Here is a 16592-nt window from a genome sequence, read left to right as displayed (position 1 = left end):
TTGAGAAAACTGGGAAAGTACTCTATGACTTGGGCAATGTGCTTAATTTCCCCTGTGCTTGTGTTGTCTGTATTTAGTGCTTCCTTGGCCAGCAGCAGCGTGGTGAAGATCAAACCCATTAACACACCTCTGGCACTGGTGGTCCTGGTCAGAGCCAGCCAGAGGTTGGGATGTGGAGGAAGCAGGGTGGTGGATGCTGCTGAGGCTGAGGTGGAGGGTGGGCAAACCCAATTTCACAGCGTTAAGAACGAGGCTTTGGGAAGATGAAGTGGTTTTCTTCACCCCTCTCCCCTCCGCCTCCCTGTGCCAACAGCTGCTGGCATGAGTCATAAATCTTCCCTCATTCAAATGCCTCCTGCTTCCCCCTACTCATGATGCCAACCTTAAACCAGGGAGGGCAGTCGAGATTTTAGGGGTCTTTTCATGGAGGCTGGGAAGGGAAGGAGCTGAGCACAGCTCAGATTCATGGATGGGCTCAGCTGGGAGAGGAGCCTGCACCCATCAGCTCATCCCAGAGGCTCAAAGTCAGAAGAATACATGGGAGATGGTGAAGACAGACCAGTGCATGGCTTGGTATGGGTATGGGAAAGGTCTAAAGGAGATGGGAAAGGTGTAAATGGCAATTTGTGGTGGAGGAAGCAGGACGGTGTGGGAGGGAAGGGGTGGATGGAGGTGGACAGCAGGCTGGGAGCAGAGAACCAGCAGCCTGGATGCACGTGATCAGAAAGTCGGGGGAGAGAAAGCCATGCAAGAACAGTGCTGGGGAAGGAAAAGCAAGGAATCAATCCTTGCACAATGGGAGAGAAAAAGAAAGGCTTGAAAAGGAAGAAGGAGTCATAGCAAGGTAAATAATGCAGGAAAAGGGGAAATAAAGAACAAGAGGAAGGAGTGAATGTATAGAGGAAAAATGATTTTTAAAAGTTTTGGGTTTGTTTTTTTTTTTCTTCTAGGAAGATTAGAAGGAAAACATTTTTTTTTTAAAGACAGACCTTGAGGCTAAAGAAGTATCTATTAAAATAATTTGAGACAGAAATTAATGTGGCAGATTTCTCTGATTATTTTATTAAATTTTTAAAATTCAAATGCTCAACAGGTTGTTTCCTATCTCCTGTTTTAACTTTCTTCCCTATTGTGTTGTCCCTCATGGATGAGTAGGGGGAAAAGAGGGCTGAAAGGCTCTGATGCAGCAGGGTGGGATGTCACAGAGAGCAGAGGATCTCCTCCTCTTCATCGGGATTTCAGGTCTTCTGCCTACAAGTACTGTCCCAAGGCAGGAGCTGGGAAAGGCTTGGATTCCCGGCTGTTTGGATGGAGGGGGGCAGATGTGGGGGCAGGAGGAGGGCACGCTCTGGGGAGCTGTTCCATAAACCCTTCTCTTAGAGGAACTGCTGCCCTGGCACAAGCAGAGCTCCTGCTCTGGGCACTGGTGGCTGCTGCCTGTCCCTGAGTGATCTCATTAGGGATAAATCAACCAAAACTGCAGCAGGGAGAACCATTTCAAGCTTCCTTTCCAGCCTTTCCTGAGTGATGCTTTGGAAACATCAAGTTGCTGTGCTCCAGCAGCTCAGACAGGGCAGGGACACCAGAGGTGGGAAGGGATGCGGGATGAGGGAGGGATTGTCGGGATTGGAGGGGAACAAAACACCAGCTGGTGGTCAGGTACCAGGTAGGTGTGGTGGCCTGAGTCCTCTGGCCATCCCTGCAGGATTCCTTGGTAAAACATGAGTGAAATTATTCCTGGTGGTTAAGAAAGTCCAGGAAGATAAAGTCTGCCTCCACTGGCAATATCCCCCTGCCCTGACAGAAAAATAGTCTCCTTCCCCACTTGTCCCTCACCCCAGTGACTTTAATATATCCCCATTTCAGACCAAGCTGTTAATGTAGTTAAAGCACTAAGGGGCAGAGAGGACTGTACAGGCATTTTCATGGGATTTCAGCCAGTTCTTACTACGGACTGTGGACTTATCCCAGTATTCCCAACAATGTGATAGATAAGTTGGGAAAGCAGCAGCAAGATTTAGAAGTCCTCACTGACACTGTGTTGCATTGTTATCTCAAACAAAAACTAATTACAGAGCTTTTACTTCATACTTCTTCCTCTTTTTGCATCATCTCTGTGTCTTGCAGGTAAAGATGGAGCCAGATCACAGTACACCTTGAGTGGAAAACTGCTTTTCTCCCCTTCCACTCATTCTTTCTCGCTGCCCCAAGCAGTCAGCCCATGGCATTAGGGGCTGGGTGGGTGTGCAGAGAGAGCTGGGGTTTGCTGGCACCTGCAGAAGGTTAAAGAGTGGGCTCCTCTCACCTACTTGAGCCTAGTTGTCTGTTTAAATGCTCAGCTGCTAGTCAGGAAGTCAGTTCCTTGGTCCCTTCATCCCTCTGAGCCAGGACAGAGCATCTCTCTGTGCCTGTGGAATACATAGGAACCCCACTGGCATCCAGATTTCTCAGCATTTCCTTTCCAACTCAGGTAATGGCACTCAAGCGCCTCTTCTCTTCTGGAAGGTCCTGAAAGCATTTTGTGTGTAATAATATTGGCTAAAAGTCCCATGCCTGCCATCTGCAGATAAACGCTACAGTATCTTTAATTATGTGTTTTTTCTTCTCTTTTCCTTTCAGACTAAGTCAGAATTCACGGTTGAGTTTTCTGTCAGTGACAGCCAAGGGGTGAGTGTGACTTCTCATTTCATGGTCTGTGGCACGGACGGAGGGGAGCAGGGAGGGTGAGTGTGGGTCACCAAGGGACCTTCTACATCACCCCCCAAGGGCCTGGGGAGTGGGGTCACCCCTTGGTCCAAAGCCAAGTCAGAAAACACAGCCACAAACTGCAGGCTTTAAAGGTGCACATAAAGCTGGCACATAACCCTGGTCTTATCCTTGTGACTGCAGGTAATCAAAGGGACAGTCAACATCCAGGTGGGAGATGTGAATGACAACGCCCCACAGTTCCACAACCAGCCCTACAGCGTCCGCATTCCAGAGGTAGGGATCAGCACAGCCTCTCCCTGCAGCCTGGCACCTGTCTCTTCTCTCAGTGGCTACTCTTGCTGCATGGTTGCCAGCACAGAGCTGACTGTATGTGAGGACTGCCGATGTACAGGACTGTCCTCCTGCCCTGGACCCTCGTGGGGTTGGAGGAGGATTAAACCTCTGGAAGTTACTGCTGTGTGAAAATGGGCAGAAGCCAAGTGATGGTGTTGGGGGAAGGCAGGTGGAAGAGGAGATTTGGAGCTTTGTGCAGGCTTGGTGACAATATTTCTTACGACAAATGGGAAGTTTGAAAATAGGTGTAAATGAGAATATGTGTCTTTTCCTCTTTCTTTGAGCAAGGGCGATATGCGGCTCTTGTCACAGAGATGACCTGTGGCAGGAATAACTATTTCTCCAAATTCCTGAATTCTGTCAGAGTACTGCCCAAAGGCTTCTGCCCCTGGCTGGTGATTTCCTTTAACAGTTCCTTAGCAGGACTTGTCCCACGATGTCCCTGGAATAAAATAGGTAGGAAGGGGCCACGGGAGATCATCTGTCCCAGACTCCCACTAAACCAGCGAGAATTTTTATGTTAGATCAGGTTGCTTAGGGCTTTATCCAGCCAAGTGTTGCATATCCCCAAGGACAGAGTTTCCACAACCTTCTGCTGTTCTCTGTGCTGGCCGTTGCAAGGGAGGTGACATCCACTCATCCATCAGGGAATGCTGCTGCACCTGCAGCTTGGCTTGGCAGAAAAAAGCCAGGAACTTACAGGTCTAATGTGAATTTAGACTTGAAAGATGTGGTTGCTGGTGCTAGGAGGAGAAGGTCAGGATATTCTATTTGAAATAGGGGATTAGTAGGGCATTTGACATCCCCCAGTGGAGGAAACATCTTCCTCTTGTACCCCAGTGCCAGGGCAGAGTCAATTTTTCCCAGATCGTGCCTCAAGGTGTGGGTGAGGTCACATGTGCATTATGTGTGTGAAATCAAGCACCTTTGGTAATTGAGAGGTACAGAGGATTGTGTTACCATGGTGTACTTAATATGCCAGCTGCTGCTGCCCCACCGTGCTGGGCTTTGATCCCCCCCATCCCTCTGCTGAAAGGATGAGATTTCTTCATTAGAGATCTTGTGATGTATGAGCCAAGAGTTTCAGTCTCATCTTTGTGCCAAGTCATCTGAAACCTCCCTGTGAGAATGACAGTGGGTCAGAGTCAGTTCTGCTGCTCTTTAAGGCACGAGCGGTGCAGAAATTACTTGGCCAAACCCACACGAGCTGCCCCTCGCTCTCACTTTTGTTTGGGCCTCTGGGGTCTGGTAGGGGGCTGTCCTGCCTTGCTACTGTCTCCTCCCAATGCTGTTCTGCCTGCAGAGGTCTGCAAAGCAACAGGAGTGTCAGTAGGACTGCGGGAGAACACTCTCCTCTCTCCTGCCCTCAGATTTATCTCCAGTTTTGCTGTTCCTCTGCTACAGAGGACTCCCTTCTGGTGAAAAGAGATGGAAATGAGTTTCTGTGTCTCCCCTGGGCAACTGGGGCTGTGTTAAGCCCTCGTGCTAGTTTGGAATCATAGAAATCCCAGAATGGTTTGGGTTGGAAGGGACCTTAAAGCTCATCTCGTTCCACTCCCTGCCATGGGCAGGAACACCTCCCACTATCCTAGGTTGCTCTAAGCCCCATCCAACACTTCCAGGCCTTAAGCACTTCCAGGGATGGGGCAGCCACAGCTTCTCTGGGCAACCTGTGCCAGGGCCTCCTCACCTCACAGGGAATAATTTCTTCCCAATATCTCATTTAAACCTACTCTCTTTCAGTTGAAAGCCATTCCCCCATGTTCTATCACTACATGTCCTGGTATGTAGAAAATAAAGGCTGTCTGAGGAAAGGGAACTTCCTCAAAATAAAAGTAAATAAAAGAAAAGGAGGCTGAACCTTAGAACCCCTCTCTGGCACATCACACTGCTTTGTATGTGGGACGTGGTTCTGCTGGGAGGGATTTCCAGGACCACCCGGCTGTTTGGGGTACAGCGATCCCAGTTATTCCCCCCATGCGGCTGCTGTGCACTTGGCCTTGGGAGCTCTGCTCTTCTGGAGCTTGGCCTAATCTAATTATAAGGCGGCGTGTGCCAGTTTCCAGTTTCTATCCGTGATCTTTAACCAAGGGCACCGATCAGAGGTAATGAGCCACAAATGCGTTGCTCCGCCAGCATCCTGGAGGCACTTCTGTTCTTCTGCCAGGGAGAGAGCCTTACCTTGCCTTGCCAGGCACTGTGAGAGCAGGAGATGGGGTCCCACCACCTAAAGATGACCCTCCAAGGGCTACAGCCCACAGGAGATGTCAGCAGTAAACTTCTGCTGTGTGTGGTGGCATGGCTCTCAAGGAGGTGTCTGCTTGGCTTTGAGACCTGTGCTGAGCCACAGGTTTTCCGTGTTGCTTGTCAAAGCTGGAGGTGGAATGTGCCAGAGGACATTCAGGGGAACCAGCCCTGGTAGGGGGTGACAGTATCCCCACGTCACCCCATGCTTCAGGGTGAGCAGTGAGGGTGCAGGTACCCAAATCTGCCTCAAAGAGCACCCAGCCCAAATCGAAGGGCCTGTGGATAATGAATGAAGAGGGGCTGGAGCCTGGAGAGAGAGAGAAGAGGCAAGTGTGGCTTTGAATAGACTGGCTCTGTGCAGATTTGGCAGCTAATGAGGGTTTTTCTCTTTTTAATTTTGAGATAAATGGATGTATCGATTCGCAGTTGTCGTAGCTAATGGAGCAGCAACCGAAAGGCTATTTAAACCTCACTGCTGTTGTGTGGCGCTCGGAAAGTCAAAAGAAGAGTGTGCATAAATAAATGGAACATGAAGTAAACTGACCTTTAAAAACAATACTGCCTCTAAATACCCATCCTGGTGTTTTACGCGGTCCGCTTGGTGTGAGAATGGGAATTTATTTGGGCATGGGCTGCAGATTGTGATCCCTCTCCAGTGTGGGGAGGGGGGAGAGGATGCCCAGTTTAACTGAGAACTCCTCCGCACCACAGCAGCTCTGAATCCCCAGACCAGGGATCGCTCCAGCGTCAGGCTGATGCCACTGGTGCTCTGAGCTCGTTGTGTCTTAATGGCATCCCTGGCACCTGCCTGGAATAGCTGAGGGAAGGCCCCGTGTCGGGAGAGGGATATTGCTGCAGCGTAATCGTCCGTCCCGTCTGGGCAAGGGCGCCCCGTGATTTGCTTGTCAAAAGGCACCGAGGCGGCACGGGCGCTCTCAAGTCTGTAAAGAAAAGGGGAATCCTGCTAGAATTGGCAACTTAATTCACCAAGCTGGCCTCGACAGAGCTCATTAAGTTCTCATGTATTCATTTCAGGCTAATGGCTGTCATGCTGGCTGCTGTTTGATTTGCTGTAATAGACTTTTATGGCTTTCCAGTTTGTGAGGACGTGTGTGCCTGTGTCTGTGCCCCGTGGTGCTGCTGCAGGACATTAGTTAGCCACTCATGTGCTTGCTACTCTGACCTTCAGGGTTTGCTCTCCTCCTGAATGCATCCCTTGTACTTCATCTCCGGCTCCCTCTCTTTTTTCACCCTCCTCACCTGACCCCAGGGTACCACGTTTCTGGGAGTCTCAGGGTTTGGCTTTTAAACAAGGAGAGATCTATTGCCAAGCCTGTTGTGGCCATGCCTCAGTTTCTGACAAGTCCAATCTGCTTTATCTAATCTCTTTTTCCATTTGACTGGATCTGTAGGGAGCTCAGAGTTGTTGGATTGTCGTGGTTCAGTGCTTTTAGGTGAAGCGAGCAAGCAAAGTGGAGCCAAGGCCCTGTATTGGTTTTGTGGTACCCTGGTGTGATGGTGAGATCAGGGTGGACTGTTCCCCCTGGGTGCCTGCTGGGCTTTCCTGTCCCAGTTCCAAGCAGGAGACCTTCTGGGGTTTCCAGACAACTTCCCCTTTGCCTTTAACAGGCTGCCCAGGGCAGGGGTAGAGTCAGCATCCCTGGAGGGATTTAAAAGCTGTGTGGATGTGGCGCTTGAGGACATGGGTTAGTGGTGGCTTTGGCAGTACTGGGAGAATGGTTAAGCTTGATCCTATAGAGGGCTTTTCAAACTTAAATTGTACTACAAAGTGAACAAACTTCAAGTCTAGTACCATCTTGGTTTTCCCTCATAACCCCCCAACATCCTGAGCTTTACTGATCAAGTTGAAACCATCCATGGCCTTTTCTTGGTCCTGGAGCATAAGTAGCTCTCACATGCTGGCATAAAGGTCACTTCACTGTTGGTTACTTGGCTGAATGTTACCTCAGGAGATTTCTGTTGGGGTTTTCTCTCCTTTGGTGCTCTCCCCACCTCATTCCTCCTGTTATATTTAACACAGAGTGATTTATGAAATAATGTTTATTATATTTTGGGATTACAACCCCCCATCCCTGGGACTGTTCAAGGACAGGTTGTTTGGGGCTTGGAGCAACCTGGTCTAGTGGAAGATGTCCCTGTCTGTGGCAGGGGGTTGGAACTAGAAGGTTTTTAAGATCCCTTCCAACCCAAAACATTCCATAATTCTATGATTTTCCAGCAAAAAGCTGGTCTCAGCTAGCCTATGGGCCAGAGACTGCCACTCAGCACCCCAACCATTCATGGAATGACAGTTGTACCACAAAAAAAGTATCTAACTTGATGAGGACATAGTAATTATAACAGAGGTCTGTTTTCAAAAGGCTTATGACCGCAACCATCCGCCTTGCCAGTGTGCTCATCTCATCCTGAATTCAAGCAAGCATACACCAAGTAAGAGGCAGGGCTGTGGGAAAGGAGTTTAAAAATGGACAGGGAAGTTTCTGGGCAGCACACAGCATTGTTGAGTCAACTACAATCCAGCTTGCAGGTGTCGCATCTCCTGAGCTCGGCCCTGATTTACCAATTTATTGTAATTGGGAGGCAGGTGGGCACTTGCCAGCAGCAGCAGTCCCTTCTGCTCAGGGAGCAGTCTCTGGGATTGAGCCTTCACAAGCTGCTGGTCACTGTTTCCACCCTTAATATGCTGATGGAGTTGAAATCGTGGCTTTTACCATGTTTTTTTCTTAATTGCTCAGAAAAGTATTTGGCGGGGAAGGGAGAGAGAAAAGAGGGGACTATCACTGCCCTGTCCCATTACACAGCCTGGATCCAGACCGTGCTGCACAGTGAGCAGGGACAGGGAGGAGCAGGGCAAGACCCAAAAGCCCTTGCTGTAATTAAAATTATTATTTTGCTTTAATGGCAATAATGCCAGTAATTACATCAGTTTCCCTGCCATCCTGCCCGGGCTCTTCAGGGGCTCGTATAATTCTATTGCCGTGCTCGGCCTGATGCCGCGCATACGAAGCAGCTACAGAGCGAGCGTGAGCTCCCACTCCAGCTGCATTAGCCATTCCCTTCCATACTCCCAGCCACCTTTTGGGGCTTTTTTTTTCCTCCCCCTCCCCTCCTTTAAAAAAAGAGCCTTTTCAGTGAAGGTGATGATAACAGAGCTGATAAGGAAGATGTTCCTACCACACCGCAAAAAATGGGCTACAATCATTTTGTTGCTGGCTGCTTTCCTTCCTTGTTTCTTTTTTCTTCCCCCCCCCCCATTTGGTTTTTTCCCCCCCCTTTCTCTCCACTCATTGTTTTCCTCCTCTCCTTACCTTTATGTTTCTGTGTGGAGTTTAGAACTGAATAAGTAATTTACAGTGAATAAGTTATCCCCCAAATCCAGCCTTCTCTTCCTTCCACCACCTTTGAGTGTGCAAAATTTGCAAGCATCTTGAACAACTCCTCTGCAAATCAGATATAATGTTATTTTTTTATTCAGGGTGTTTTGTTGGGTTTTGTTGTTATTAAAACTTCCTAGAAAGGCAACAAACAATTTAGTGAATTAATCAAGCTGTGTTCATTCAACCCTCTTGGGCAAAAACAAACTGGTTTTCCTTCCTGGGTAGACTAAGCACCTCCAACTCTCCTCCATCCTGGCACCCCATTGGCCTGGCCAGTGCTGCTGATCTCTCACCTCCAGTGCCTGTTGGAGAAGTAGGAGGTGAGGATTTGACTGGTGAGGAGATCTCTGTTGCACAGGTATGCAGTGATAACCTGCAGGTGAAATGTTTCCCAACCTTCCTGAGCATCCTCATTTTTATTTGTGACTGGGTTTCAAAATGAGCCTCCATCCACCCCAAGGGGTGACAAAATAACTGGTTAAATCACCATGGATCCATCCATGGATCTGGTCACCATCCATTTCATAGAATCATGGAATGGTTTGAGTTTGAGAGGACTCTAAAGATCATCTAGTTCCAACCCCATACTGTGGGCAGGGACACTTTCTACTAGACAATTTATTTTGAAATTTCTCCTTTCCAGATATTATTATTATTATGCATTTAATTACTTTTCCAACCTTGTCCAGCAAACTCACGGAAGCAGAGACACATTTTGAAGGGTGTACCTTCACTTCAACAGCCTTTAAGTGCAGCTGTACTGTTCACTTCTTAAAAACTCATCTTTTAACTGGATGAGGTAAACCTTTTGAGAGGGTTTCATCAACTGTCTGATCACTGGGTAGAATATAATATCCCTCAAAGAAATCATGGCTTCTCCTCTCCTCTCTCAATCCATGATCTGCCAAGATGGAGCTCTTTCTATGTTGCTCAGGAAGATTGAGCGTTAAAACACATCTTTGCACGGAGAAAATTGGCAATTCGAGATTTAGCCAACAGTGTGGTGGCTTTGTTGTCAAGTAACTGAGAGACTGTGCAAGGCCCATCTCCTGGTTTGCACTGACAGGGAAGAGCAGAAAGAAGGGGAGCTGAGGAACTAGCAGGCAGAGAGGGACTGAGGAAGGAGAACAGCGCACAAGTCATCAGGTTGAGTTTGGGCTGACGGGTGGGATGTGGTGTGTGTTTGGGTATGTTTGGCTCTGGGGCGAGTTTGTAAATATTCATAAAAGTCCCCACTTTCCACATGCAAGCAAAACAAAAATGGGCTGGGAAGTACAGGCACTGTCTTGGGCCTTTCTTCTGGCTGTCAGATGCTGCCAGTGTCCTCAGGCAAGAGCTCAGAAGCACAGCAGGCACCAGCTGCCATCTTCTCCCTGCTCTTTTCCCCCAGAATGGCAGAAAGGGGCTTAAACAATACTGACTGCAGTGCATTGAGTGAAACAATGTTTGGGCTAAAGGATTTGCACAGCCGATATTGTAGATGTCATAGAATCCTGTCATCATAGAATCCCGGAATGGTTTGACTTGGTAGGGAACTTTAAAGGTCATCCAGTTCCACCCCCTGCCATGGGCAGGGACACCTTCCACTATCCCAGGTTGTTCCAAGCCCTGTCCAACCTGACCTTGAACAATTCCAGGGATGGGGTAACCACAGCTTCTCTGGACAATGTGTGCCAGGGTCTCCCCACCCTCATTTTAAATAACTTCTTGCTTTGAAGCCATGGTGAGACAGAGTTGGTGTTTAGACCTGGAGCATCCTTCTCTCTGAAGGTCATCTGGGAGCAAGTTTTTGTCGTTATTGGTGATGCTTTTATTGTGGTGTCACATGGAGATCGTCAGAGGGTCTTGAGTGACGTCCTAGGGACAAAGAAAGTCTCCACTGTCCCTTGTCTGGATTCACCGGTGCATAGGAGACCGTGGTCCTTTAATACACGTGACCGAGGAGGGGAATGAGAGATGCAACAGAAACTACTGGGGCGGAAAACTCCAAATGGCGTGGAAGTAATGTGTAAAGTGTCCTGGAGATAACAGTCATTTCCACCAGGCAAAACTTGGGCTCCTTCTGCAAGGGTACTGCAGCAAGGAGGGGGGCAGCCTGGAAATTAGAAATAGTCGTGCTGTTCTGACCAGTGTAGTGCTGAAGTGGGAGAGGGGGACAGGGGAAAGCAGGAAGGGGAGCAGATGGCAGATTTAGAGCTGGAAGGGAAGCCAGTGTGGGGCAGCAAGAGATTCAGTGCCTCTGTGGAGGAGCTGTCGTGCTGGGAAAATAGGAAATAGTCTTGAGGCAGAGGAAGTGAAAGTGTGCAGCAGCATTCTCTGAGCATGGGGAACCCAGACAAAGAGGGGAAAGGTAACTTGAACAAACCAGTCATCATTACTTGTGGAAGAAATGGGAACAAGGAAAAGCAGCCTCACTCACTGAGTTCCTTCATGTGGGTACCATGTACCTGTTGATTTCAAATCTCTCCTAGTCTCATCCTTGAGGTCAGGACAGTGTCTGAGCTTAGAATGGCTGATGCCAAGTGGTGATGGGTCCTCAGGATCCTCTTGACCCTGTTGGTAGGGGGTTGCTCAGACCAGGCATGTTCCTCTGGAGCAGAGGCAGTGGCTTGTGGTCCTGCAGCTCCTCTGGCTCAGGCTAAAAGGTCTCTCCCCCTTTTCCAGGGGACATTCCAGCCCAACCCTCTCAGTATAATTACACTTACACATCTGGGCAGCAGATGGCTTCAAGGTCTCTTCCTTGTCCCCAGCAGGAGGAAGGGCTCTGTGCTGCTGGAAGCGGGTAGAGGAGCGAGGAGGTAACAAATGTGACCTACTGGCAATTAGTTTTGGTTTATCTCCCTTTCCTCTGGTTGCCATCTTTTCCCAGAAGCCTGGGATGTAACTTCTTGTCTCGTGCCAGCCAGCAAAGCCACATCCTGTCCCTTCACATCCCTGTTTTGTTTGCCTCCCTCTCTGTGCATCACCCTTGGAGTTGGAACATGCCTGGCATAGGAATGGTTATTAACACGTTCAGGTGGTGAGGGCACTATGTGAGTGGCAACAGCTCCGTGCCAGGAAGCAAAAGACCTGTCACTGAAAATATATTTAATATTTTTTACCCACGTAATTGTGCAGTTTGTTGGTTTGGGCTCCTTTTCCAATCGCAGCTCCTAAATTAAGAGATGATTGAGGTTGTGTTGGAAGGTGCTTTGCCAAGGGATGCTGGAATTTTGGGATACAGACTCTTTCCCACCTTCAGTAACCAAGATCAGCAGCAGATCCAGGAGGTAGGCACATGTTAGGTCCTCACTCTGTGCAGCACAGGGAGGTGAAGCTGGAGCTGGCACAAGAGGCATTTTTTTTCGATAAAACCACCATTTTTAATTAAGATGGAAATATTTGGGGAAAATGTTGCCATTTTGACAGCAAAGCTGGGGAGAAATAGCATTTCAAAAGAACCATAAAAATCGCTCTTGCAATAGATTCATTCCAATTTCTTCTTCAGAATTGCATTTTGTGTTTTATTAGTTTGTAATGTGTCAGTGACAGTCATGTATAATAAGCTTTCTACTGCTGGTCATACTTTGTGATAAAATAATAGACTAAATCTACCTCTCTCTAAGTTTTTTAAATATTTATGTGTGAACTGAACTATTTGTATCAGTTTTGAACTATTTTCATTACAAATGGAGGGAATTTGATTTAAGGAGAAGTTTCAATCAGGATTAGGCAGCCATTACTTAATTTCAACCATTAATTGCTGTGGGAACTTGAAATGTGGTTGATTTATTTCGTCAGTGTGAATAATGAAGAGAGCAGGGAAAGTGAATATAGGGTTCAAGGCAATTTTGGTTCAAGGTAAAGAAAAAGGGAAGTTTGTAGTTTTGGGGATTTGCTTTATGAGAGATTTGAAAAACTTATTTATTTTTCTGAGTGAGGATGCAAACAAAATGTGGGTGGAGGTGGGTTGAGGTGTTGGGTGGGAGGGCTCGGCCTGGGGACAGTGGGATGCTGAGCTGCTGGCTATCTACAGAGATGATCTCCACCTTTGGGATGTTTCCCTCAGGCCCCCAGGACGAAGCAAGCATGCAGTAAATGAGTTTTACAAATACACTTTTGTGGTTCTCCTGCCTCCCCACTCCCCCTTTCCCAACTCCTGCTGCCTTCCTGCTGCTCCACCTTGCTCTCCAAATGTCAGGCTCTGCTCTTTCTTCAGCGTGAGTGGCTCATGAGGCGGTTTGGGGCACACACGTGTGTTACAAAGGCTCTCGACAAAGGGCTGTGCAACCTGGGTCCGTGCCCTAGTGCAGTTTGTCTCTGAAGAATTAACAGTGGTGCGTGGGTGAGAGGAGAGAGATGGTGGATGTCACCTTGTGCAGGATGATGGTTGTTTGTCCCTCTTTTCCAGCCTATTCTGTGTGGTTGAGGGACCTCGCTGAGATGCCAGGAAGGTGTGTTCAGTCACAGCCTGACATCTCCGAGCTCAGGTGACCAACAACCTCCTTGTTTTTCAAACCTGCCTTGGCTTTCATCATACGTCACTTCCACAGGCTTGTCCTGCAATTTTAAATCAAACTGGAAAGGGTAATGGGAAGGAGGGGAGGGAGAAGAGGAGCAATTAGTTAAGTCAGCCACCTCCTGCACAGCCTGCGTGTGGTGAGTCTCAGTTGCTCACATGTGTTTGGAGGCACCTCCTGCTTAGGTGACCTGGAATCTGGCTGTTTGTGCCGGGGTGGCCATCAACACTACCTTGGAACTGGCATTCAAGGAGGAAAAAAAGGGTTTGTAACTGATAGGCTGGCATGCTTATCCAAGGGATGCTTTTTTAGCACTCCTCAGTTCATTACCTTGAGTGGAAGATGTAAATATCCTTCCCTAATTAGTAGATCTTTATTTAGAGGTAAGTTGAGAGCATAGTTCTCTGAGCTGTGGAAAAAGAGGGACCTACCTGTGCTTCATCCCATAACTGGAGCTGGATGAACAGCCTGAAAGGAGAACTGGTTTTGCTGCATATGTGATTTAGACGACCCCAAAACTGCACGGGTCAGGAGCTACTGAGCCAGCACTTGGAAAATCACTCTATTAAACGTGCTGGAAATGCATGGCCAGATGTGTGTTTTCAGGTTTCTCAGCCTCCCAGGAGGAAAAGCTGTCCCACTCCATGATGTGCTGCTTGTGCCTTGCCTTTGAGGGGAGCTGAGAGGGTTGAACACAGAGCTGTTCCACTGCAGTGGAGAGCTGATGGCCTGTGAAACACCCAGGGGATTTTTTGACCGGTTGGGAAAATAGCAGGACAGGTGGATATTTTGTTTTCCCTTGTCTAACTCACACCTTTAGGGAAAGAAATTTTGCAAAGAGACTGTTTCTACTGGTATGAGCCCCGTGGGGATTGCGGCCCTGCAGTTCACCCCAGTCCTCGCAATCTGAGGGAAATGGGTGTCGGGGAGAAAAGCCAGGAGTTGTGCAGGTGGGGATGAGCATAACTGCCTTGCCTGCAGGGTTCTGCATGGGTCTGTGGACTGCCTGAGCTTCAAGAGGTGGGCTGGGAGAACACTGGAAACCTGATTCCTCCTCACATGATAGGGATCACCAACCTGGTATCCCACCACATGTTGCGGGGCTTCACTGCAAGGCTTTCCCTCGGTGACCTCCTTTCTGAGGGCCTTGAACACAAGACTTTCCTGGTCTGAAGGGCAGGAGGTACTCTTTCATCAAGGTTGCACCTCCAGAGCACGTGCTTCATCATCTGTCCCTCATCATCACCTTAACCGGTGTCTTGCCGTGCGCTCACACATCGTCTCTGATTTGCTCAGACAATGTCGGGAGGAGGTCAACTCTTCTCTGGAAGACAGCAAACCTATTTTCCACTTAGTTACATGAAGCAGTGAATGCTTCACCGCGTTCTTTTCTTATGGTGACACCTCTGAGGAGGAGTGTGAAGTGTCTGTGCTGTGCTGACCCATCTCTGTGGGGTGTACGGGGTGTTTGGTGGCCCGAGCGGGAGCGGTGGGTGCTGTCTGCTTGCACCTCACGTGCATCTCCAAGGAACCTGATCTCCACCTGTTTGGGGCTTGGGCCGTGAATGGTAGGAGGGTGGCTGGCGAGGAGAGGAGAAGGCAGCCTCAAGGAGATCTTCGGGAAAGGCAGGGAGAGGAGAATGGAGCCTCACGCCAGCTGCAAAGTCGCATCCCTTCTGCACGTTCGCGCTTGAAGCTGGGCTGCGGCAGGCAGGCTTCGTTTTGAGGGGGGATTTGGTTAAAGAGCCTCATCGGAGCGTTATGGAATCAGAATGTGAAGGGTAATTGAGCTGAAATCCATTCTCTCCCCGCAGCCCGCGCTGCAGGACCCTCTGAAGGGCCCTCGAAGGCCAACCTGGGGATCCTCCTGGAAGAGTGGGAGGTGGGAGTGCACCCCCTGGGCTGGGTCCCCTCAGCCCCCTCCCTGGGCTCACAGGCAGGGGTGGGAGATGGTCACTGCAGAGGTGTTGCAGAGAAACCAGACTAGTGACAGGTGAATGTTTTGTGTGAAATGAGCATAGAAAGGTAAAATGCTCCTGAGCTGCGACCTCCCTTCTTGCAGGCACTGATCCACCCTCCAAAGGAGTCCCTGCAGCTCAGGTGGCATCTCCCTGTGTCCTGCTATGGTTACATCCTCTTGCTGTCCCCCTTTCTCACTCAGGATGTCCACCATGCAACCCTGTGCTTCCTGTGACACCCAAATGCCACCCATGTATGGAGATGCTCCAGAGCATTCACTGGTGTGGCCAAACTAGTCATATTTTGGAATAATCAGAAGGACTAGATTAATGAAACTTTTAACAAAAAGAAGAATGTTGCTAGTTGGGATTAATGTAGTTATTAAACACAGCGGGGCTCTGGTGCCCTGTCTCTCTAGTCAAGGGAGTTTGTGGGAGGGGATGGGGGCTTGGAGAGCTGCTGATGTGGCCTCAAGGAGGGGATTAGCAGAAGACCCCTCCATTTTGGACCCCTGGCACAGCAACAGCGTGAGGTGCTTGGCCCGATTGTGCACCTTGTCGTGCGTTATTGATTGCTGAACAGGCACAGCTAAGTGCCTCTCATTAATATTTGTTTTGGTCTTTTCCCTGAATTCCGATGAGTGGAGGAGATGCTTCTTATCTCTCTCCTGCAGGTTTTCTTTCTAGAGGATTCCTCTGGCTGGTGACAAACCTGGGCTTTGTAGCAGCTCGTCCCGCTTTCGGGAGGAGGGATGAGTTAGTAGCTGACATGAAATCTTGGGAACTATGCAGAAAGAAATCAAGGAGCCAAAATTAACACCAAATTAAGAGGTAAAAATGCCTCTGCTTGTGTCATCCAGATGAAATATGGAGTTCCAGGCTTGGGTAGGTTTGTAAATCTCTTACAAGGAACTCTGGGCAAGTAGGTCGTGCTGGCTAAACTTTTAAATGTATGAGCAAGAAGGACTGGTGGGAGCTGTGGAGCAGGTAACCAGGGAGTGCTTCTCAGTCAGTGCTTTTGTAGCTGGCTGTGAGCCTTCAGACTGAGAGTAGAGGCTGTGGCCAATTGACACGTCCATAACATCACAAAATACTTTGGTTTGGAAGGAACTTTAAGGATCATACCCTGCCATGGGCGGGGACACCTCCCACTAGCCCAGATTGCTCCAAACCCCATCCAACCTGGATTTGAACACTTCCAGGGATGGGGCAGCCATGCCTTCTCTGGGCAACCTGTGACAGAGCCTCTGCCTTTTTAGGTGGTGTGAGTTCTTATTTCTCTCCTCTATCCCTAAGCCTGGTGTGGGGTGGATGATTCTTCCCTTCCCTTTCAGTCTCCCTTCACCCAGGTGGCAGGGACTCACCATGGCCACAAGGGCCTGAATTTTTGGCTTATGGCCGGTTTTTCTCATCAACTGAGTCATGAAAGGGATTTCTGAAATTTGACT

At 48.9% G+C, this 16592-nt stretch overlaps 1 protein-coding gene across 1 annotated transcript in view; it reads left to right on the top strand.

Moving 5' to 3' along the window:
• The window catches only part of CDH23 (cadherin related 23), a 194154-nt gene that overhangs the window by 46192 nt on the left and 131370 nt on the right, over nt 1-16592 (top strand). The window contains exons 5-6 of the mRNA XM_027661026.1: nt 2620-2667; nt 2890-2982. Coding sequence (XP_027516827.1) covers nt 2620-2667; nt 2890-2982 — 141 coding nt within the window. The remainder of the gene's footprint in view (nt 1-2619; nt 2668-2889; nt 2983-16592) is intronic.

The sequence above is a fragment of the Corapipo altera genome, unplaced genomic scaffold (assembly GCF_003945725.1).
Source record: "Corapipo altera isolate COAL_440 unplaced genomic scaffold, ASM394572v1 133, whole genome shotgun sequence".
NCBI lineage: Eukaryota > Metazoa > Chordata > Aves > Passeriformes > Pipridae > Corapipo > Corapipo altera.
The sequence above is the reverse complement of the archived record's forward strand: the minus strand, read 5'-3'. Positions and strand labels throughout refer to the sequence as shown.